Source organism: Grus americana, chromosome 1 (genome assembly GCF_028858705.1).
Source record: "Grus americana isolate bGruAme1 chromosome 1, bGruAme1.mat, whole genome shotgun sequence".
In the NCBI taxonomy this organism is placed as follows: domain Eukaryota; kingdom Metazoa; phylum Chordata; class Aves; order Gruiformes; family Gruidae; genus Grus; species Grus americana.
In genome coordinates, this window is record NC_072852.1 from 79,504,225 (window position 1) to 79,526,900 (window position 22,676).

The 22,676-nt window shown below is 37.3% G+C and overlaps 1 protein-coding gene across 1 annotated transcript in view; it reads left to right on the plus strand.

Annotated features, from left to right (window-relative positions):
• Positions 1-22,676, plus strand: part of ATXN10 (ataxin 10) — a 100,522-nt gene that overhangs the window by 36,471 nt on the left and 41,375 nt on the right. Inside the window, exons 6-9 of the mRNA XM_054836522.1 lie at positions 5,299-5,379; positions 11,217-11,382; positions 16,414-16,522; positions 19,758-19,927. Coding sequence (XP_054692497.1) covers positions 5,299-5,379; positions 11,217-11,382; positions 16,414-16,522; positions 19,758-19,927 — 526 coding nt within the window. The remainder of the gene's footprint in view (positions 1-5,298; positions 5,380-11,216; positions 11,383-16,413; positions 16,523-19,757; positions 19,928-22,676) is intronic.

Genomic DNA, 22,676 nt, shown 5'->3' on the forward strand with positions numbered 1-22,676 from the left:
TAAACATGTAAGCAAATATACTTACTCCATAAGCTGATACTCTTTTTCCAGTGGTGCTTTCTTTTAACAGCTGCTGCCTACCAAAGGGTGCTATCTGGGAATTGGACATATCCTTCCTTTAGGAAACAAAGTTGGAATACACTGTTCAGTAACTGAAATGTATTTCCTGCTCGCTATATTTCTATGTGACTACTACCAAAGTCTGAAGAGTCCTCTGTAACAAACTCCCTTGCGGTTTCAAAGGAAGAAGAAAGCACAAGCAGTATCCCCTGTCATACGTGCAGTATGATGAAAAGACTTGCCAAGCACTGCCTGCCTTTTTTTTTTTTTTTTTTTTTTTTGTAACAGCTTTTTCTTAAAACATGCAGAGAACTATGCCTTAGGCTCTGGAAAGTTGTGGAGCCTTTAAAAAGTCATTCCTCTGTGTTTCCCCACACATCCACATCCACTCCCTTTTGGGTTTGTATTAATCAACAGCAGAAAAGTGTGTCACACACTCTAGAAGCTACTGTGTTTAGAAGAGAAACCAGCACAGAATGCCACATGAGATCTATTTTCGAATATTGAACCTGCAAACATATGTGTTTTGTAAAATAATTAGGAAAAAGTAGTACAAAATTACATTATAATTTATCCTAACCGAGACCAATGTATATTCTAAAAGCTGTTTATTTTAGAAATACTTTGGTGGTTCCATTAGAGATGAGAGTATAGCTTGTGTCATCAGTTTTTCCAAGAGTGTGCATGGGGCAATGTAGCTACTATGGAAAGAAAAAACAGGTTGTATTTTTGATTCCTGAAGAGCAAGGAACAAAAATCCCCCATTTTAAAATAAGAGGCGTAATGTGCCTTTTGGCTTCCAGAAGAACGATATTAAGAGTGTGGTCAGCTGTTTGGCAATGGAAGTAAGATTTTCTGAACATCCACTTTTTTGAAACCACAGCTCAATGATGACTGTAAAGTTTAGGATGTGGGGCTCCCTCTCCCCATTTTTTGCCTTTGGTTATTTTGTCCTGACTTATGGAAAGAAGTGTGGACAGAAACTAGTGCTCCTGTGGCAAGGAGTCTCCCCCATGGGTACAGATTTAAAGGCAAAGATGGAACTCCTCAGTAGAGCGCTTGTTGCTTAATTGGTATCCATGAAAAATGTTACCTTTTTTCTTTTTCTGGTTTTTTTCCCTTTTTCATTTTGGGCTGGCAACTCCGTCTCTTCTCTTGACAGTTTAGGGTGTCCCCCACCCCCTTCTTCAGCTCTCCAGAAAGTATTTCTTATTTTTAATTCCAGGAAAGCTGGAGTTACGTTGCAGGTTCCAAGTTCAACTGTGGTTTTAAATAGTACTGACAATTGGAAAAGTTTCCTTAATTGTAGAGATCCGAGTAGCTTCTACTTTCTATTTGCAGTAGTAGTGTATTGGCACCGCTTTCCTCAGTCTTTCAAAGCTCAGCCTCACACATTTATTTATCTTGTCACCTCTTTGTTCTTGTATATTTTGTGGAGAAGGGGGAGCAGGAAGTGATTGTGTTGCCAATAATCTTCCATTTTTTTCTTGGTAGTTCTTCAGAAAAAAATTATTTCAACTTTTCACATAAGTAAAAATAAATCTCTCTTCAGTGTCTTTCAGATGTAGCTATCAAATGGAATGGGAGTGTCTTCTGAATCAGAGAAATATTATAGATAATCTGAACTCAGTCTTCCAGACCTGAGAGTTGACTTGGTGGACAGTATCGTGGTCTGTAAGGAGGATGCATTCACTATGGGTAATGCCTTTTGAAGATGGAAGCATGTTCACCATTGTGTTTGATTCAGCTCAAGAGAGGAGTATTGGGCTGCTTGATACTTGGGTTTGAGCCTTAAATACGGAAATGTGTTTCCTTATTCTTCTTTTGAGTGAGAAGTGCTGGTGTTTGGGATGAATTATCTAGTTTCTAGAGATCTTGGACAGCACGTGTTCCATTTGTTATTAAATAGCTTTATACTTGTAATTGTTTTTTAAATAGTTTTGGTAAGGTGCTTATATTCTTGTGCAAGGACAAAAAAACTTCTACTTCTAAAATATGTTCTGGTCCCAAACAAATCCTCATGAGGCATATTGCTTTTTTAGCATCTAGAAAGGCTGGTGATGTGGCTTTGAGAAAGGTTAACTGTCTAAATTTTCTTCTCTTTATTCTTCAAAATTTAGATGATTTGTTATCTTTGTTAAACTACAGTAAAAATAGCTATTTCATCTTAGTAAATCTTTTGGATAGAGTGGCATTATTGTAGAATGATGAAAAATGCTTTTGGTTATGAGATCAGAAGAGAAGTTTGCTGATCAAATAGAGAATCGCCATGTCTTTTTCTTTCTTCTGAAACATTTATGGGGCTTTCCTTCCTCATTTTCTGAGACCAAGCACACTGTTCTCTAAACTTGTTAATGGGATCAAATCAACTTAATATGGAGCATCACATTTGATGATAAAGTTGATTGCTTACACCCGGCTTTGATTGGAGCAAGCTTAGTGGTCATTTGGAATATACTGAGCGCAAATGTAGCTTATACCATTTCATCTTGGCTGCTTCTCAAGTTCAATTTGGTACAATGCAGCCCTTGTGCTATTGTAAAGTCTTTGAACTGAACATCTCCTCCTGTATTTATCTACTGTGTAAGCACTTGATTTTTATTTTTTTTAGGATTTTAGCCAAACAGTTTTTTAAAAGTCAAGAAAATTGGCCTATTTAACACTGTTCATTTGTTACTGTGTTACGCTTGCATAACAACTTTAATTTTCACCATTTCCTTCACTAAATTACAGTGGTCCTCAGTTTATCCCAGTGGTTCTGCTGTTGGCCCCCAAAGAGAGTTTAAATCTCCTACCGAAGCCTTTTGTGTGCATCTGAAATGCCATATTCAGTCAGTAACCCAAAACTGAATGTCTTTTTTTATTTCAAACTTGTGGATGGTCTTACTTTTCTTCTTCTCCCCTGCCCCAAATGAAAAACAGGAGAGCTGAGGACTAAATATGTTAAATTTAATTTGCTGCTTCCTTGCTTAACTACCACCAACGTTTCTGGGCATGGTAGCAAGAGTTGAAAGTGCTTTATTCCACTACTAATTCTTTTATCTCTTGGTGATGATCCTGTAGAATATGGTAGTGCTGTATTCTTTATGATACAGTAATGCAGGAAGTGGATAAGGTAAAAGAGAAACTTAAATACTGAAGCAGAAATTTCTGAGGTGTTACATCATGTCATGAAATTAAAAGGGTAAGAAGCATATACAGAAGTCTATGCTCTTTTATAAGCAGAAACTTTATCCTGAAATAGTGCAGGCTCCTCAGGCAGTAGAGGTCTAGTCCACAGAACGTGAAAGATGTGTGTGAATAAACACGAGAGAGTAGACCCAAGTAACAACTAGAATACAGATCTTCCACTTGGCAATAGTAATCACTAACATGCACCTAGTAGCATTAGATCTTTATGTGATAATTATTGATTGCTTTTTAAGTACAAAGCAAATAGTCAAGATTACCTCAAAGTAATGTTAAGCATGAAAATTAAGATTTAAATTCATAGTCCCAACTGCAAAATTGAAAAATCAGGCTTCAGATTGTCTCCTTGAATGTTCTCTTACCATAGTTCATTGTCAGCTGAAATTTGTATGTTATGAGGCCAAGTACTGGGTTCTGCGCAACTCCGATTATTATGCTTTTTTTTCTTTTGCAGCTCCAGATAAAAGCCTTTGCTTCTGCTCAAATCCTTAAAAAATGAAGTCAACTGTTACCATTCTGAAGGTTTAACTGTGGATAGCTCGTATGCTGTGAATTGTTGGTTCAGGAACTGTGGAAGCGTTCCCCTTGACTGCCCTGCTGATGGCTTGATTTGGTTGTTAAGGCTGAGTCTGCGCTGCTCAGTTGGAATGCATTTGGGCTGTTGACTTTGGGGAAGTTTGCAGGTTCAAATTTGTGTTGAGAAACTCTTGAATCAATGCTACACTGCTCAGAATGCCAGTTTTAAGTTGATGATTCCCTATGCCTGTACAATTTTTTTTTCCTTGAATATGTGTACAAATATCAGTAAAAAAAGCACAGCACAAAATAGCTTTTCTTCTCCATCCCCCTCTTAAAATTGTCTAGTTTACAGTAACTGAACCAGTTGCTGGCTAAGTCCATAGTTACCGTTAGAAATATAATAGCTATTAATCTTTCGGACCTCTTGTTCTCCTATTTCTCCAACTGTCATTGAGTATTTGTCCAAAAAATACTTTGCTGCAGCTGGAAGGCTTCTATGTGATCTTCCTGTTAGCTGTGTAGTGGATTATGGATACAGAAAATAAAAGGCTTTCAGCAAAGTGAATAGTAGGGAGGAGGTGGGGGGAATATTGAAATCGCTTGGTTTTCATATTATTTTAGCTATTCTTTCTCAGTAGCTTCATCAGCTCAGAGGATGCCCTGAGATTTGACTTGTAATTATTTTATACTTAGTAGATAGACACTCTGCTTTAAAAATGCATAGTTTAGTATGCGTATACCTATGCAGCATATATAACGCTATCAGTACTCCTAGGAATGTAATTTGAGGAGAAAAATATTTTTACATACTTTGTTTTTTCTCATAATGCTGAGACTACACATCTGGGTTGAAATTAGATGACTAGCATCTGCTATTGGCTGCTGTGAATGGTGCTCAGGAAAGCGATCAGTGTAAATACTGACATTAGCACAAGGGTAGAGTGACCGTACCTACCTGCCTCGTAAAGCAAGGAGTTAGGTTTGGCTATCAGCTTAGGTTCCTGTTACACAAGGAGGGTATGTTTTGTAAGTTGAGAACAGTATTTTGCTGTCTTGCATCTGACAAAGAAGTTTCCGTTTGCTTTGATGCTTTGTTAGAAATTTTTTTTTTTAAGAGAAATTATTTGGGCACTTTTTGGCTGGTGGGCTTAAAAAGAGCGTTGTGATGAATAGCATAATAGTTTTCAAGCTTGAACTTTTGGCTTTTTGCTGAAATGCATAAACAATTGGATGAGTGTTTTGTTATTTGAATTGTGGTGTGCCTTTTGTATAACTGGCAAAAGACTCTAACCAGCTTTCCTTCAAGCATTTGAATAAAAGTGTGCTGAACTGATGGGAAATGGCCATTGCTGTATTAGGAAAAATACGGCAGAACAACGCGCAATTATTTTGTGACAATTTGTATCTATCAGCAAATAGGACCAGAAGCATGTCACACTGTCATCTACGAGTGAAAACCAGCACCTTTTGGAGTAAATGTAGATGCTGTTTTTGTAGCACCAGTAACGTTGTTTTTTTTTTTTTCTTTAGGTTCTTGATTGTTACAGACCATTTGCTGAAATGTCCAGTGTTGGTAAAAGCCCTCTATGCCAAACTGAGCAATCAAGAAAGGTAACCCCAAAAACCAATGTGGCTTTTAGTATTTAGCATTCCATATAGAGTATCCTGTTCACATGATTGAAAAACTGTGTGGTTTCATAGTTGGCACAAAATCTCTAAATACATGTTTCTATGTCAGTAATGGTTTTAAATTGGTTGGTTAACATTACAGCTTAGCCACAACTGGCAGTGATTTATGTAGGGTTGCAGAATCCAGGTTGGCGCCATTACTTGGTAAAGAAATACTTCAAAAAAAAAAAAAAAAAAGACAAGATTTCATGCCTGTGTCTTGATTTCATAAAAGCACCACGCCCTGCAGTGTTTTACAGCTGTATTTGAAATGTCCTCAGCTGTTTGTCTGTCAGGAGTCTGTTGTAATTTCAACAAATTAAAAGGAAGCCTTTACTAAAGTTGGAAGTGTTTCTAATACTGGTTAGAAGAACCTAAAAAACGTAGATGTGCAGATGCCCATGATTACTTAATCTTTTAGTATTTCTGATACTGAAAATGTAAAATGCTTCAACAAACCTTCACCTTGAAAGAAACTGCCTAGTTTTATTTCAAGCATTTGAGTAAATGTAAACATGTTTGGCCATTTGATTGGAAATGGCCATTGCTGTAACCAGGAAAATGCTTATTTACAATTGCTTTAACAAAGAATGGTGGAAGATAAATTATTTTAAGTTAGAATAATCAACTTTTGGAAAACCTGTACTATATTCTGCCACTCCTCCAGCTGCTTGAGGATCTTGTGATCTTGTTGATATATTCAACGTGGCTATTTTGTTCTCTATTCGCCCTTATAGTTTTTGCAGGTGAAAGACAAAGCAGTAAACAAAACTGTCCCTTAATGTTGTTTTTTTTTCCCGTGTTTTCTGCTGTGACTAAAGCCACAGTGTTATTACAAATGGGGATACAGACACTAATCGGAGATTATAAAGAAACAAGGGGGATGACAGGCAAAAAAAGAGTATATGATAGGTTGAGAACCATAGATAAAATATCATTAATATATAGGTATGGGATGGAAAACAAGGGATGGGAATGATAAGGAGGGGGAATACTGTCTTTCTCCTTTATTCAGGCTGACCAAGTGGGAATGAATATGAGCTGTGTGCTTACTGTGCCTGGAGGTAGGGGCTCCTTAACCAGTTAGCGGGAAAGAGTGTTTTAAGTGAATGGGCTAGGTTTAATTCTTCTGGCGGATGTCATGAATGGTAGTTTGTATGTTTTTGTAATTCCCTTGAGGACAGCCAGGACTGGGTTAGGGTGTTCTATTGTACTTAAAGCAATAGATGTAATCAGTTTCTAGAAAGGTCTCAGCTGGATTTGTTGCACGTACCATGCTACAGATGGTAATCAGCTGCCTTGACTGAAAGGCTTTTGGTGTAGGCGTCATATGGATGGTCACATGTGGGATGGCTAGTCACAGCGTATTCACTGAATTTATTATCAATCCAAAGAGTTTGCAAATCCAGTAAACTCAAGCTTTTCAAAAACATAATCACAGTACAGTTTATTATGAATTTGATACTGATTAATTTACTGTCAAACATACGGAAGTGGTATAGAAATAGTCCTTTTGCATCTGAGCTATAGAAGAAAACCCTGCCGTGGCATCTTCCTATATACTGTTAGCATATTTAAGAATGCATTCTTTTGAGATATATGAGGAGACAAATCCAATTCAGATAAAAACATTTTGACTGTCATTAACTGGAGAAAAAAGTAACCGTATAAACCAAAGCATAGGGAATTCATTGTTTCAAAACGAGACAAGGAGCCTTCACCGCAAGAGTTGCCGCATTGGGTGTCCAATAAGGCTGACTAAGTCATATAAATTAAGAAAAGACAGATGTGGTATTGAGGTGTCTGGGGAGAGCAGCTTGAGCTCATGAATATATGGTAACTCTCAGTTACAGTATTCTCTATCATGCACATTAAGTACACTTAGTTTAAATGTATTTACTGAAACGAAATTAACTATGCTGAGAAAGTTTGCAAATACATACGTACGTTAGTGGTGACTCTTAAAGTTGGCAGTTGCCTTAGATAACCAAAGTATATGCAGTTGCATAACCGCAGTTATTTGCACTATTCACAGTATTCGCACTATTCAAAGTATTTCCTGTAATTGAAATCTAGTGCATTTGTGATACTGTGGCCATGTTGCGTGCCATGAAGTAGTTCTTGTTGTAGAAGTGGATCTGGAATCTGAATTTTCAATTAAAAGACAAATTCCTGACTTCTGGACAACTTTCTCTTTCATTTCCAAACAAATTTAAGCACTTAGATGTTCCATGTCTGAGTTTGCAAATGGCCTGAATAAATACTGTGATAATACGATCAACTTTTTATAATGGTATTCTGGCTTTGAAAAGCGTATGATGATGTGACAATGTCTGATGTTTCTCTGCAAGTGATTATTGCAGAAACGTATGGCTACAGTATTGAGCCAAAAGATTGTAGATTCTTGAATTCTTTGCCAGATTTGAGATTTCCCTGCACATGTATGTAAGTATTTGGCAGAAGTATTTAAAAAAAGCCTGCTTTGCTGTAATCCAAGTTAGTCTTGAGCATGGACAACGTAAATTAATCCTTGGTAGTCTTAATTACACTGTAGAATCTTCAAAATGAGTGCATCTGCGTTGTCCCTTTTAAGAAGCGGTCTTGCTTTAATTAACGGCAACAAAAATGCAACTGAATAGGTTCATGTGTTTTTGATGCTCAACTACTTGCATCTTTAGTTTTTATTTTTGTGTTATTTCATGTGAAGTGTTCTCAGTGAGTGATGTAGCCATTGATCAAATTACCAGCAGGGAAATGGACAGTCAGGTAGCATAAGTGGCACCCCTTCTTGCTTATATTCAGCTAGAGGGCTGTTGATGTCAATGCTGTGGTGGGCTTTTGTTCTTGGTAGTGCTCACAGACACAGAGTAGCTGAAGGTAGCGTTGGATTATAGCCCTTCACAAATGTACCAATTTTCACTTAATAGGACGCTTACAAGTATCTGTCAAAGATGAAAGAACTGGGAGATTTTGAGGAAGGACCTAGTTTGTCTCGTAGAACCATTGCTGTCAGTGAAGTGTTTCAGGGAAGAAAAGTCCCAGTCACAGAGAGAGAATGTCCCAAGTTTCTGGGACTTGCTAAGAGGTTATAAACCAAGTATGATACAAAAAATTGTTTACCGATAATAAAATTGATAGAATTTTGCAGGGTTTTTTTGATGGAATTTTACGATTTTTAGACAGGCTTAGCAGGATTTCACTTTAATTTGCAATAATGAGCTTCGAGATTTAAATTGCACTTTAATGCTATGGTTTATTTGCAGACTATAGGAGACAGCAATGTATTTTACTGATGATTGCAAATGCTTTATAGTAGTTATTCTAAGTTCTTGCCAGTTTGGTCAGCTTCAGGAAGAACTGGTTTAAATTTGGCTAGGGGAAGAAAAAAGCAAGAGATTGACAAAAAGTCTTCCTAAGTAGTGTGTAAAGAAAAGGAAGATGACATGGCATGATCATTTCTGAATAGAAATATAATTATAAATATAATATACGAAATTATGTTTTAGATATTGAACTGAGTGTTACAAAAATTCATGATGAGACATGCTAAAATTAATACTAATAGTTGTCATATCTATTGTACTTAGCTAGAGGCAGACAAGCAGGAACAAACTCTGTCATCTGAATGGCTAAACAGTTGTGAGACCGTTTAAAAGAAATGAGCAAATTGCATTATGTGGGAGAATTAACTTGGAAAAATTTGAGTGAGTCTTGGAAGAAAACTGAGAGAAACAATAGAAGACAGGAATGTAAGGGAACTTGCACCAGAACAAAAAGTGTTGCTCTCTGGAAATTGTTGGCTGAATGGCAAGACTTGGTTGAAATTCAGGGGAAGGATGGGCATGTCCTGAATGACTGTGCCTGGAAGAAAACTCAGGAAGACGGTTTTGACATGGGTGCCTAAAGAGAACAGAAAACTTTAAAAGAGGTTACCTATAGGTGACGTTTTAATGTCACTCCTGTTTCTCCAAAAGGATTATGGTTGTCTAAAAGGGCACCTAGTTATATCGCAAGAGGAGGAGTAATGCAAAAAAAATCCCCTGTTGGCAACAATTTCATCTCGCTAATACAGTCTATGCAAGTATGTGATGACCCTCCGACTTCTTTACAGAAGGATTCCTTGTCGTTGTTAAACGTGTATTATTTGGACTATTGGTGCAACAATAGCTGATGGGAGTTCTGTTAATGTAGGAGATATGATTACAGGAATTATTCCAATAAAATACTAAAGTCTGTAAGCAGCCTGTTTTCTTAGCTGAGCATTGATTAAACTTGGTAAAAACTGGCTTGTAAAATCTAGCCCTGTCTTGGGGATGAATGACACGTCTGTGCACTTAACTTGATTTCTGTATAGTATGCCAAATCTGACAGCCTTCGTTCAGTTAGGGATGTTGGGTAACTGGACACTGGTAGTTTGTAGACGGGTGAGTGTGTGGTACCTAGCTGTAACCTGCAGAACCAACAGAACAACTGTTCTGTGTTGGTGCTCTGTCAAATACGTAAGCAAAGTCTGTGAGAGAGGTTACCAGTGTTTGACAGCCTTCTGTCTGGAGTCCACCCTTTCCCAAATGTGTCGAGCGCATTTCTGTGCTACCGTGTTGAAAAAGCTTTTTGTCTTCATTCAGATAATAGTTTAATGCAGCTGTATTAATGACATTGAAGGTTGAGTTTAGCAAGAACTGAGTAGCTGTTACATGATTAATAGGGGTGGGTTCTTGGAGGTTAATAAAGCAGTGACCATGCTTTTTCCACAGAAGAGAGACATTTCTTTTTCCCTTGTGACAACCTGTTTAGCAAATTTAAAAAAAAAAAAAAAAAAAGGCATTTGAACTATTCCACATGTTTAAATGTCAGTCCTTCCATCTGAATTGCAAATGTTTTAGTGAAAGAAAACCCTGAGCCTGCTCTTGAATTTATTCAATAAATAGCGCTCTTTCAGGTTGAGAGAATTACAGTGGGACTTCACTAACCCACGTGCTCCTCTGCGCTGGAGTTGAAGAGGGAAGCTGTAGGACGGCCTCTGCCACGTTAAAGTACTGCTTCCACAAAATACTCAGTTTGCCCTAACGACATGACGGGATATTGGAAATAAAGCTACTTTAAAGCTGTTAAAATAAATGACCCAAGTACATTTTATAGAGCAGCTTCGTTATGTATCCACTTACTGGTTTAATACACTGAATAACTCTTACTGGGTATATGAGTAATTAACTTGGATTTACTGTAATCCATCTAGTGGCAATTATAAAACAGCTGTAAAGAACTGAGTGTATATATCAATTTTTATTTCCCCTGTTTCTGCTAGAATTGGTTTCGGGTTGGGGAGAAGAATTAGCAAAGGACTGCGTGCAAGGCAAGGGCTGTGAAAAGCTGATATTTTCAAATGGAGGCTGTCAAATAGTCTGTGTTTATTTTGCTGAACTTAACAACAGCTTTTAAGAGCTGTTTTGGTGGAAATTTTAGACATACGGAATATGCACTCACAGTAATGTTATGTTAGGACATAAGAAATTAGAAATTCAAATAGACTTGAGAAAAATATTGACTTGACTGTCTGGCCAGATTGTATTAATTGAATGATGAATTAAATTAACGGTGGGCAGAAATAAACCAGCGAACAGGAACTGATTACCAGTGTTCATAAAACTTCTTAATTTTTAAAAATCAGCTCTGTTATTAGCATGCTAATTTTTTCTATCATTTTTAACAACTATATCTGCTTATTCTCCTGATAATTTTATATGGCTTAGTGAATTTAACAAGTTATTTTCTGATTCTAGAGTTACTTTGTTAGAGCTGATAATGGCGGAAGTAAGTGAGAACAACCCAGTTACCAGTGAAGAAATGAATGTGTTCATGAGACATGCTGACTTCATTGCAGGCTGTTTCCGAGAGAAATGTGAAGCTGTGCTCAAGTTAACTTCTGCAGCAGATACAGAAGATGAGGTATGATGGATAAAAACATTATAGTACTAGAATCTGAAGTGATGAATCTTCATTGCAACTGTTACTCAAGTGGCACTTGTGTACATTCCGAATTTATATTGGGAAAGCAGTGACAGAGTTCACAGGAGAATCTGTAAGACAGCAGCCCAGTTTCGCTTTTAATTTGAGAATGACAAAGAATACGGTACTTTGAGATAGAAATAAATCTACCGCATTGTTAAAGATCTCAAAATTCAAAAAATGTTCAAATTTTCACATTTGGATGTTTTATTATGCTCTTAGTACGGATCATGTCTGCAATTTATTTTGGTTGTGAATTGTATTTTATTCAAATATGAATCAAAACTTTATTTATAGGTGGGAAGCAGCATCTGTCCGCCCTCCTTCCCCAAAATTGGGTTAAAAATGGAGTAAATGCCTTTTTTTTTTTTTTTTTCCCCCCTAGCAGTACTAAAGTAAGTAAATCTTGAGTGGTTTTTTTAAGCTTAAATAACTAATGATAACTTGATAATTAATACATCATTAAGGTCCCAAATACTAGTATTTGCAAATGCATTTGGCTCCTTGTCAGGCAGATGTTCCTGATCTGTTTGGGGACCTGGAACATCAAGTTCTGATCACGGAGAGCTGTGGCACGTGTGTGCGATTGGCTCAGTGCAGGGGAGTTGTCTGAAACGTGTAGTCATCCTCCCTGCAAGCGAGGGCTTTCGTTACTGACTCTTCCCCATTTCCCAATGATTTGGGGCTCTCTGGACCTCGCAAGGCGCTGGCAAGGCGGCACTCCTGGGGCCAGCTAGCATCCGCAGCATCAAGTTGCAGAGCTTGCTGGGCTCTTAGTGGCAGACGGCTCCTGTCTCCTGAACACCCAGACACTTGCCCCAACTCCAGTCCACTTGGAAGAAATCTGTTATTGCTTCAGACTTAATGAACCGCTTCTGCTGAGGATGGCCACAATGAAGTCCCTTTGCAAGCTAAATAGGAAAGCTTTTATGGGTCACATATGGTTTGTGGGTTGCACTTTGGGAACCTCTGATGCAGAGTTGAGTCCTGGATGGCCTTATTTTATTTGCTTCTTATGAAGTATCCAAGAGTTGCTGGCTACTTGCCACACCATATAGTGCAGTAAGGAGATTTAGGCCATCTAAGGGTAGAGGTCTTTTCAAATAATCTGGTGTTCTATTTTTCCACTTACTTTCAACAAGCTGCTTGAAGGTCCAATAATGCCTTTGGGAATGCAGAAAGCAGCTTGCGCTGTAACTTTCAGTGACCTTATTTGTGCTGTGTTAAGTCATCATATTGTGAGCAGGTAGTGCCAGGTCATATTGGTCTCAGTTTTTGATCCCTCTCATATAAAATTTTAATGTTTTCAGCTGATCTAGGGGTGAGTTGGTTTTTTTATTTTGTTTGTTTTTTTAAAGACAACTAGCCAGAAAACTAAAAGCCCGAGAAATCTAATATGTTTTAGTCAAACATAGAATTAGTTAATCACTGATTCTCACTGATTAATCATGCTTAGTTTCAGTAGTGTAATTAACGTTTTTCTTAATAAGATATTTTAAAAGATATTTTTAAAAAAGTCACATCTAGCTTCTGTCTTGCCAAATGACCACAGTGGTATGTTGAAATTGTGTTACCCCAATATATGTGTAGTCGGAAGCATTTTATTGTTAAAACAAAATTAACCTGTATTACTTTCATTTGTAGAAACTCTTGAGAACGGCTGTCGTAACTAATTTACTATCAAAGTGAAAAAATATTGATCTTTAAATGCTTTTATATTGTAAGGTTATACAGTGTTTTACTTGCTAATTTTTGTATTTGTTTAAATAAACACAAGAATTTTAAATGTATGTTGAGAGGTGTTATGAAAAGATATCAAAAATCACTTTATGAGGAGATGATAGTTGGATACATAAAAAACCCCAGCAATCACACAGCAATCTCTTCTTATCTGTCCAAGAAGCACAGCTTCCCCCCAGCCCTCAACTGCTTAGTCTAAGTTATGTTAGAAAACTTAATTGACTACTTCTGGAAAATGTGTCAGCTTGGCAGTGAAGAGGACATATATTGAGACAATTCCATATTTTTATTCCCCCCCCCGCCTTCTCTCTCTGCCGCTCTCTCCTCCCCCCCCCCCCCCTTCTTTTTTTTTAATCCTGTGTGGTGACTTTCCAAGTATTCTGTGGTTTCACTTCTTGGAAAAAAACATTTGTTTGCGCCTAGCAGAAGGAGGTCTCTGTCCAACTTGAAGGTGCTGGGACAGCAGTATTGAGAATATTGCTCTATAACTTGCCCTGCTTGACACTGACTTTTTATCCTTCTGTCACATAAACGTGATGTATGATAAGTTGAATAGCACTATTTGGTAGGAAATGTGGATCGTTTAATGAGCACTAAATAGAAGTCATAATAACTGAATAAATGGAGAGCAATGACAAGAATAGTTTTTATGAAGTTTGTGTACATGGATTTATGTGTATACATTTATTCATAACATGCTTGCTATGGGAAAAGAGAAATTCCAGCTTAAATTCATAAAACTGTCTTGCCTTACTAGAAATGATCAAAATTTGCACCAATTCCTCCTCAATTATATGAATATTTTAGTTTGTGTGTAAGAGTTGTACTTAACTGAAAAAAATGCAATTGTGCATGTAAAGTCTGTCATTAAAAATGCTTTAGGCAACATCTGTGATATTAAACTAAACTTTGCCTGGACATTTCTGTGGCCCTGAAGCCAAGTGCCTTGGTCAGGCTATGTCGGTACTAGTAAGTTGTCTTAGCCTCCAAAACTGGGAGGCCGCATTTGAAAACTGCCTTTTGGGAACAGTCCTTGAACTGGCCTGACTCCCAAAATGTTGTCTGGGTGTCCTGTCCACTGTTTAATTTATTATATGTAGGCACTGCCTTTTTTCCCTGAGGAACCTCAGGTCTTGCAGCTTCTATGTCAAACCAATGAAAAGCTAATCATATGCTTCTGCAGTGCTTAAACCAATGTTTAAAATAGCTTTTCCATTATAAGCCTGACTTCAACATCAGTTTGCTCTCACTAACTTTCAAACATACTTGCAGAATAAAACCCTTCTCTGGACTTTAAGTTCTTATTTCATCTCTTTATAAGGAACATCTTTTCTCAGTCTCTCTCAAAATATGTTTGTTTGAAAACTCTTCAGTTATTTCCTTATTTACTTTTCAGATTATGTCCACATGAAGGTAGCTATCAGATTTCAAAATATTTTGGGGTTTGAACAGCATCTTGTTGCTAAACTTAAAAAGGACGTATTCTGCTTTACTGCCTTTCTTTTTACTGATGGAAGGCAAAAAAAAAAAAAATTTGGAAAGTTTGGGCAGAGGGAACCAATCAGAGATATCTAAACAGTTTTTTGAATGTGTCAAGTTTCAAATGTAGATAAAAATTTGGGGGTTCTTTTGTGCTTTTTAAATAATCTGTTCCTCTTCTCAAATTTAGATGGAACAGTTGCAGCCAGATGATGGAATAAAAGAAAGGGAGAGATGGTAGTGAAAACCACTGGAAGAAATTTGTAGAGGACATTTTTTTTTTTTTAAATTTTTTTTTTTAAAAGAGGGTGGGGCAGGAAAAAGGATAAGTCTGAGAAAGGAAAAGCCACACCTCATAATATCTGCTGCTACAGAGCTTCCATTACGTACGTGGCAATGGGGTACGCATAGGCAGCAAGGGCTGTTGTACCTTACTGGGGTGGTTTATAGTTGCCTATTGATACTTGTTTGCTTTACAGTTGGTAAAGCATGTAACCTTTTCTTGTGCAAAGGTAAATGTTAAGTGTATGAACTGAAGAGGCTTTTGGTTAAGCGACTGTCTTGTAAAAATGCAAAATGGCTTAAAAATTGTAAATACTTGCTTACTGTCTGTGAAATACAGTTGGGGTATTGCTACTTTATAACAGGCAACCACCAATGTATTCAGCGGCTGGTTTTGTGCTGTGGAAAGCAATTTATTGCATAAGTTAGGGCAAGACCTGCACCTTCCTACACCTATGTGAGGAGGGGAAAAAAAAGAAAATACAGCTTTAGGACCTGGACCCTATAGAGATTCGTTGTCTTCAAGGAGCATAGGAAGGAGCAAAGAATGGATATAATCGTAGTACTTCATTACTGAACACTATTGTTGGTGATTTCAATTATGTTATATTGATTATACAGATTTAAAAATATTATACTTCTGGTAAGTAAATATCTCTTTGTCCTGGACCAGACAAGGCAGGAATAGTTACCGTGACCTATGTCAGAGCATTTTCAAGGCTACTTGCAGTTTATGTACCACACCTTGTGTGGAATCATCTTGCAGTCATAGTCTGGTTCTTGAGCAATATGTGGTGTTCCAAATTATGCCATATGCTCTTAAGGTAGTTTCTGTAAGTGCTGGATTGTCGTTATAAGCACGCATCAACATAGTCTGTGAGAAAAAATAGTTCTCTGGCTGAATAAGTAATATGCAAATAAAATTGTGTGTTTCATACCTAACCAAAATGCTGCATCTATGATCCCAGTCCTATTTACCCAAGAATAATGTAAATTCTCGCAGCCAAAGTTCATTTGACCACAGAACTTTACAGAATTCCTGCGGATAACAAATTGGTGTCTTGCAGGCGGTGTTTGTGTCTTTAAAGTGGGACGCTCCTGCTGAATAAACTCAAAGAAAACATTTATACAGAAATAATTTTCTCAGCTAGTAATTTTCTGCATTTCTGCTTTTGGAAGCTACTGTGTTTTTGTTAAAATTTTATCCCTTATGGCTCTGTGTTTTGGTTTCCCCATGATTTTTCAGGTCACATATAACACTGACTTTAGAAAATAAATTACTGCAGTGTAATACACTATTGTTATTGCAGAAAGATGTCCTCATTTTATATAAATTTATTCTTGGCAAGTTAGAAGATCTGCAAGGAACCTGAGGTGCTGAGAGTTCCTGTCCTCTGTTTAGATCGTCAGTTTTATGTTCTTACGGTATCGTTCATAAGCCATTTTCAGAAATGTAATTTTCATTTACAGGAAGCCCTGGTTACAATTCGTCTTCTTGACGTTCTTTGTGAAATGACATCAAACAACGGACAGCTAGAACATCTACAGGCTTTGCCTGGTTTGCTTGAAACAGCCATAGGTGAGTGAAAAGCCACAAGGTTTATTAACTGTTGGCTAGCTCCAAGTTGTGTTGCTCTGTGAATGAAAACATGTTTTTCACAACTGGTGGTAATTATCGTTCTGACCTTTTAATAAAATAAATAAATAGGAGATTGAGTTAATCTACATTTTCAAATATTTGATTTGTTCCTGGAATTTTTCTGCTTCTCTACTTGCTCTGTTGGCTCCTATTACCCAACAGAGCCTTGATTCAACTGTCAGCAATGCGCTATTTATACAGGAAGAGTTGGGCAAAGGACAGCTGCTTCCTATATTCTTCCACTGGCTGAATGTATGTGGAAGAATTTCCTCAAGATGTAGAAAAAGGACTTTTCCATGCCTGTACCCTTCTGTTTCCCAAATTCCTGAACACTGAAACTAAGTATAGTTTGAATGTTCTTAACCAAATTCAGTCACTTTTAAAGGTCAGTTTGAAAGCAGCTTTCTTCTGCTAAGAAACAGCAAGCAAAGAGCTGTATGCAAAGACAGTTAAGCCAAGGTGGTCCAGAGAGACCCTACATACTTGGGGGTGAAGGAGGAGGAAGTATACATATCCTGACCTGTGCTTTCCTAAATCTTAACACTTTCTGAGACTTAGGTATCCTACCATTTTCTGAGAAAATTGTAAAAATTTATGGATTTTAAAGAGAAATATGTGATACTTTGACTTAAACACAAAAAGACAAAAAAGCCTGAAACAGCTGTTAGCTACAACTATTTTGAGATGTTTGGAGGGTCCTTGCTGTAAAAAAATAAAACCAAGACAACCAAACCTCTATTTTTGATGACAGGTTCACAGTTTTATTGCTTACAGTAAGATGACTAACAACAAGATCTGTTTTGTGTGTGTGTGTTTTGAGGAGACTCAAAGTTATGCATCTGAATGCTTGTATAAGTCTTTCAACTTGAGTGACACTGTCCAGGAGCTGCAGATCACTTACGTTTAGCAGCATATAGGCCAATCTTCCTTCCTCTAGCTGTGTGCAGACTGACTTTTCATTAGCATGGAGACAGCTGCAGAGAAACAGGTGCAGGCTAAAACATTGCTACCATGTGCATCCTATGTATTTCCCACATGCCCTCAGCCAACAGGAATTCATCAACTCATATAATTTGTCTTTAAGACTACCTTTTGGCTACAAGATTCCTTTAATCCTAGATTAGCAAAGAAGGGCGAAAAACTATTGATGTGTTTTATCACCTTCAGTATTTAGTTCTGAAGATCAGAAGAATAAGACTGGATAGTGCAAAAGATATTCATCTAATAGACCTTTTGATGAAGCCATTCTTCAATTTACATCATGAGAAATTTCCTATTGGAAATTACTAAAAGATTGATTGAAAGATCTGAAAAGTATCTGAATGATCTTTTAAATATCAACTAAGGACTGTGTTTTGCTATTTTCAGTAATGGTTGGATGAAGTTAGACAGTAACACTGCAGTGTTAATAATATCGTTAGCACTGTTTACAGCTTGCACTGTGCACAGTGTTTGAGGAATATCACCAGGGAGGATTGAGGGGCATTTTGGCTGAATTGCTCTTTAGGATAATGAGAGAATGGCAGACTGAGGTGTCCTTTAGTTGAGAGCATGGGTGACGTACTGGGAGCAGTTGCTGTGGTGTGTTGATGTGCAGTGTTTGAGAGAAACTCTCTGGGTTGGCATCATGCATGGAAGATGGCTGCTTTTCTTCCATATTTTCCTGTAACTCTCCAGGTAGGTGCATTACTCATTGCATGTTTGTCTCCAATGTAATAAAATCTGAAGAGTTTTATTTAGTTTTTGTGGGGGTTTTGTTTTATTTTTTGTTTTTAATTCTTTCGTTCAGGGGTCCCTCTTAAGGGCGAGCAGGCAGAAGGTTTAGGAAGACCGTGGAATTCTCTTACGTGTTTGTGTGTGAGAAAATACTAGGGCTGTAAGGCAAGGAAGCACACAAAATGAATGCCATGAGAAGGATATGAGACACTGCTGATTTTCATGAATTTACAAAAGCAAATAAATTTCTATGAAAGAAGATGGTGTTAAAAGCTATTTTATGATGATGTTTTTTAGGGGCAATTGGGAGATTGATTGTTTTTTTCCTATTTCAAAATATGAACAAATGAAGTGGTAGCTCTCCTGCAGGAGGCCTCTAGGCCCCATTATAGTTTCATATTTTAAAAAAACTACCAAAAATGTAGTTAACCTCTTTATCAACACAGAGATTTTTTTCTTCTCTTGTATCAGCCATCTGGGAATGAAACTATAATATGGTGGCCTGTGAACTTTCTTCTAATTGAAATCCAGGAAATCTAGTGCCCATTCCACTATGGATGTTGTCACATCTAGAGCAGAGGGAGCATAGGGCTTAATTACCGCCCTGTGCCACAATGTGGTTTTGCTGCGTTGTTGTTGCTCCAATGCAAGTTGCACGAAGCATCTTGGGGACAATGGCATGCCAGGCCATTTATTGGTATTGCAGGTTGCTTAGAGGAAAAGTACTCTTAATTTTTAATTATAGGTTCAGCTGTTACTGAATTGGCTGCTCAGCTGTACAGGCTCTCAGGTGTTCACAGGATTTCAACTTTTCTTCTGGGTGTGGTCTCTTTGTGGAATGTTGTTTTCACAGGTTTTAGTTTCCCTTTTCCTGATTTCTCTCTGGAGCATTGTAGAAAAAATCCTTGTTGCTGTAAACTAGTATTTAAAAATAGGAACATTAGTATTTCTGAGCTGGTGAGATTATGGCACTGAAGGATTTGTAAAGATGTGTCAAAGTGCTAGATGTACTAGAAATCTTTTCTCATATTACAGAGCTAGGAACAGACTGGAGAAAAGAGGAGAAAAAAGTCATTCTGCGGTTAGTATGTGTTGCTGTGACAAGTTTGAACTAAAGGAAGTTTTTTAAACACCTTGGGTTTAGAAATACATCTATGGTGCCAGAATTATCAACAGCCTACAGATTCTGATTCTTCAAGTAGAGACTGATAGCACCAGACTTCAGACACTATACAAGTCTGTAAAAAGGATGCAAAAATACCTGCTAACCTCGGGATCGCCTTGTATGCTTATACTAGCACAAATTAAATTTAAGAAAACTTTCAAAGTTCTTTTGACATATTGCTGAATATCTGAAATTATGTTAATTAAATTTGAACCTAACAATTAGTAGTAAAGCTCTGTGCAAAGTAATAATTTTTCATCTGGTAATTAATTAAAATATTCTTGTTTTCTGTAGATACCCTGAGATTAACTCATCTTGCTGGGAAACAGGCTATAAATATTTTCACTGCCACACATGCTATGACAGGGCAGGAAGAAATTTCACATCCAGCTGTGGGTTTTAAATCTCATCTCATTCGTTTGATTGGAAATTTGTGTTACAAAAATAAGGAAAACCAAGACAAGGTAAATTTATACTTTTTTTTTTTCTGGTAGAAATTTGACATGTGAAAAGATGTGTATGCCTGACCATGACCTCATTGATGAAAATACATTGTTGATCTACAAATAGAGGTTAGACTTGGTCTTGTGAAGGAGGTAGATTTTTTTTTAGTGTCTTTGAGTTACTGTAACAGGTATGTTAACTTTTTACTAACAGTGTAATGTGTGCCTGTCTGTCTTCTGCTTCAGTCCTGTAGACTGCAAGCCAGTACCTAATTCTTTTATTGTTTTCACATTTATACTTTATTTGAAAAGAAAATGTCTGAGACTAAACCTCAACTTCACTTTGAAGGGAAATGGATGGGAATTGTTGCATGAACTTAATTTTAAATATTTGAGTTAGTCTCTAATGCTTTTTCCCTCCTCCCACCCCTTAAATTTTTTCATGCCACTTTAAAAATGTAGGTCTGCTTCCATCAAATCACTTTGAACTTTATGTTTAGAATTCCTGTATGGAAAACTTAGGTTTGTTTCCCCAATGAGGAAAGAGAGGGAAAAGCAGCAAGTTTTTAACCCTTTTTCTTAGTGTGATAAAAGATGTTCCTCCAAGACTTGTTAGACTAGACAAGAAAAGCAGTAATGAAATAATGTCTTTCGATTCATCTGAGCACTTCTGAAAGTTAAGTAGGTTCCATTTCTCATATGGCAACCATAGTGTAGACACAACACATGGTGTATTACAGTAGCCTTAGCTTCATGAAAGCTTTCTGTTTCTCTGGTTCATCCTTGTGAGTTTCTTGTTGTAGAGAAACCCTCTGATTCCCGTATCTTCCTTTTCTCTTAGATTTCCCTCTTTGTCTAACAAATGCTAATAAAATATTATTAATCCTATTAATCACTCTTGGATAGCTCTGTCTCTGACCAGTTATGATGTAATATGTGTTTATGTAAGTGAAATACATTTTTGTGGAATACCTTGTGATAATGGAGGTGAGGGGGTTGCTTTCATTTTGAAATGGTTGATTTACTGCTTATTGTTCATTTTCGCTGGGATTTTCAAAGGCCCCTGGAGCAATTAGGCATGCAGGCTTAGTGTTTTCAATGGAAGTTGGGTATTAACTTGCCTTAAACTGCCTGCACATATTACTGCTTTATGCTGTCTTGAAAATTACTTAGATTCTTGTGTGTGATATCATGGAACATTACTTGAGTTATGTTGAAACTTTAGAAATGCCAATATTATGATATCCTGTCTGTACCATCAGTCTATTTCATACGTTTAAATTAGTTCTAATAAACACACATGTCATTTTTAAGGCAGTTTTCATACCTAAACACATGCTTGTGAGGACAGGGCAAATAGCCTGTATCATTGCACAGATAAGAAAACTGAAGTTTTGACACGGGAGTGAATTGTTCAAAGTGGTGCATGTGTCAGACCTAGAACTGAATGAAGATAGGGTTAGTTCCTGGGTTCCCATGTCTCTCTTCAGAGTAATATCTCACAAGATAGGTCTTATTTTATATCCGTTACTGGGTTTACACAGAGTTTACTTTCTATATTTAATCAAAAGTAATTTAATACAGGGTAGATTGTGGTTTTTATATGACAAGACCAACGCATCTGAGAGACCTTGGGCTTTACCATTGGCTTTTGTGTGACTTACTGTGTGATATGTAAGCACAAGCTGGGGAAGTGGCTTTCTCTTCAGTCAGTTTAGTTGTTTGGCATGAGAGGGCTGCGCATTACTTACCAAAGGCTCTTGAACAGCACTGTTGGTATTCTGACTCTTTAATGAACTGAGGCATTCACACTTGTTTTCTCTAATATTTTTTCTGTAATTTCCAGTACCAGTAGAGCTCTTTTCCCAGTAACAATGATAATGCATTAGTAAACAGAGTAACAGCATACTACTACTACTAAAAAAAATATAACCCTTATATTTATATTATAACCTTAGTGCTTGGGTCTGCCTGACTTGTTCTGAAGACGTAAGTAGTCTCCAAAGACTTGGGGCTCAAACGGTGACTTGGGCAAAGCCCTCCAAGTGGACAGAGTTGCATCACTGTCTTCAGGAGCTTCGTCAAGAGTAGAGTGACAACTTGCTTGTTCACTGGGAGGTGGGTCTTGAGCCAGCCTATGCCTCACGCAGCACGTGTCTCCTAAAGTATGATGGTGCCGTCCTACTGCATGGGGCACTGGTGACAGAGTTAAAGCAACAGTGAATGCCTGGAGTGGGAGGATAATTGCTCTGCAAAAGCTGTTTCTCCATCTCTGTTTATGGTCTCCACCTGCTATAAGAACAATAATTTCAGGAAATTAGTGCACTGGTTTGTTGGCAGTGGTGAAAAATCTTGTAATGCTTTGGAACAGAAGTATCTTGCTAGTGCTTTATTGCTTTTTCACTTTCTGTTTAAAAACATTCTTTGTTTTTAAAAAGCATTCTTTAGATTGTACTCTATTAGCATTAGAAATGCATTCTTTACATCTTTTCTTCCTCATAGTTTTACTTACCCTATTGTGATAAGTTCTTAAGATGTAAGGGAGTGGGCAGACATGTAAGCTGTAAACTGAGACGCAATTATTAAAATGGGTCTTGCCAGGCTTGCTGCCCACTTGCATGTTTTGCAAGGCTGGATGGGTTGGTATTTGTAAGAAAAGCGCCTGATAAAATGTTTATTTTGGACTGATAAATGTTGGGTACTTGCATGTCCTGAGTTGCACACGCTTTTTCATGAAGAGGAGAGAAGAGCAAATAGAAGTGCTGTACTT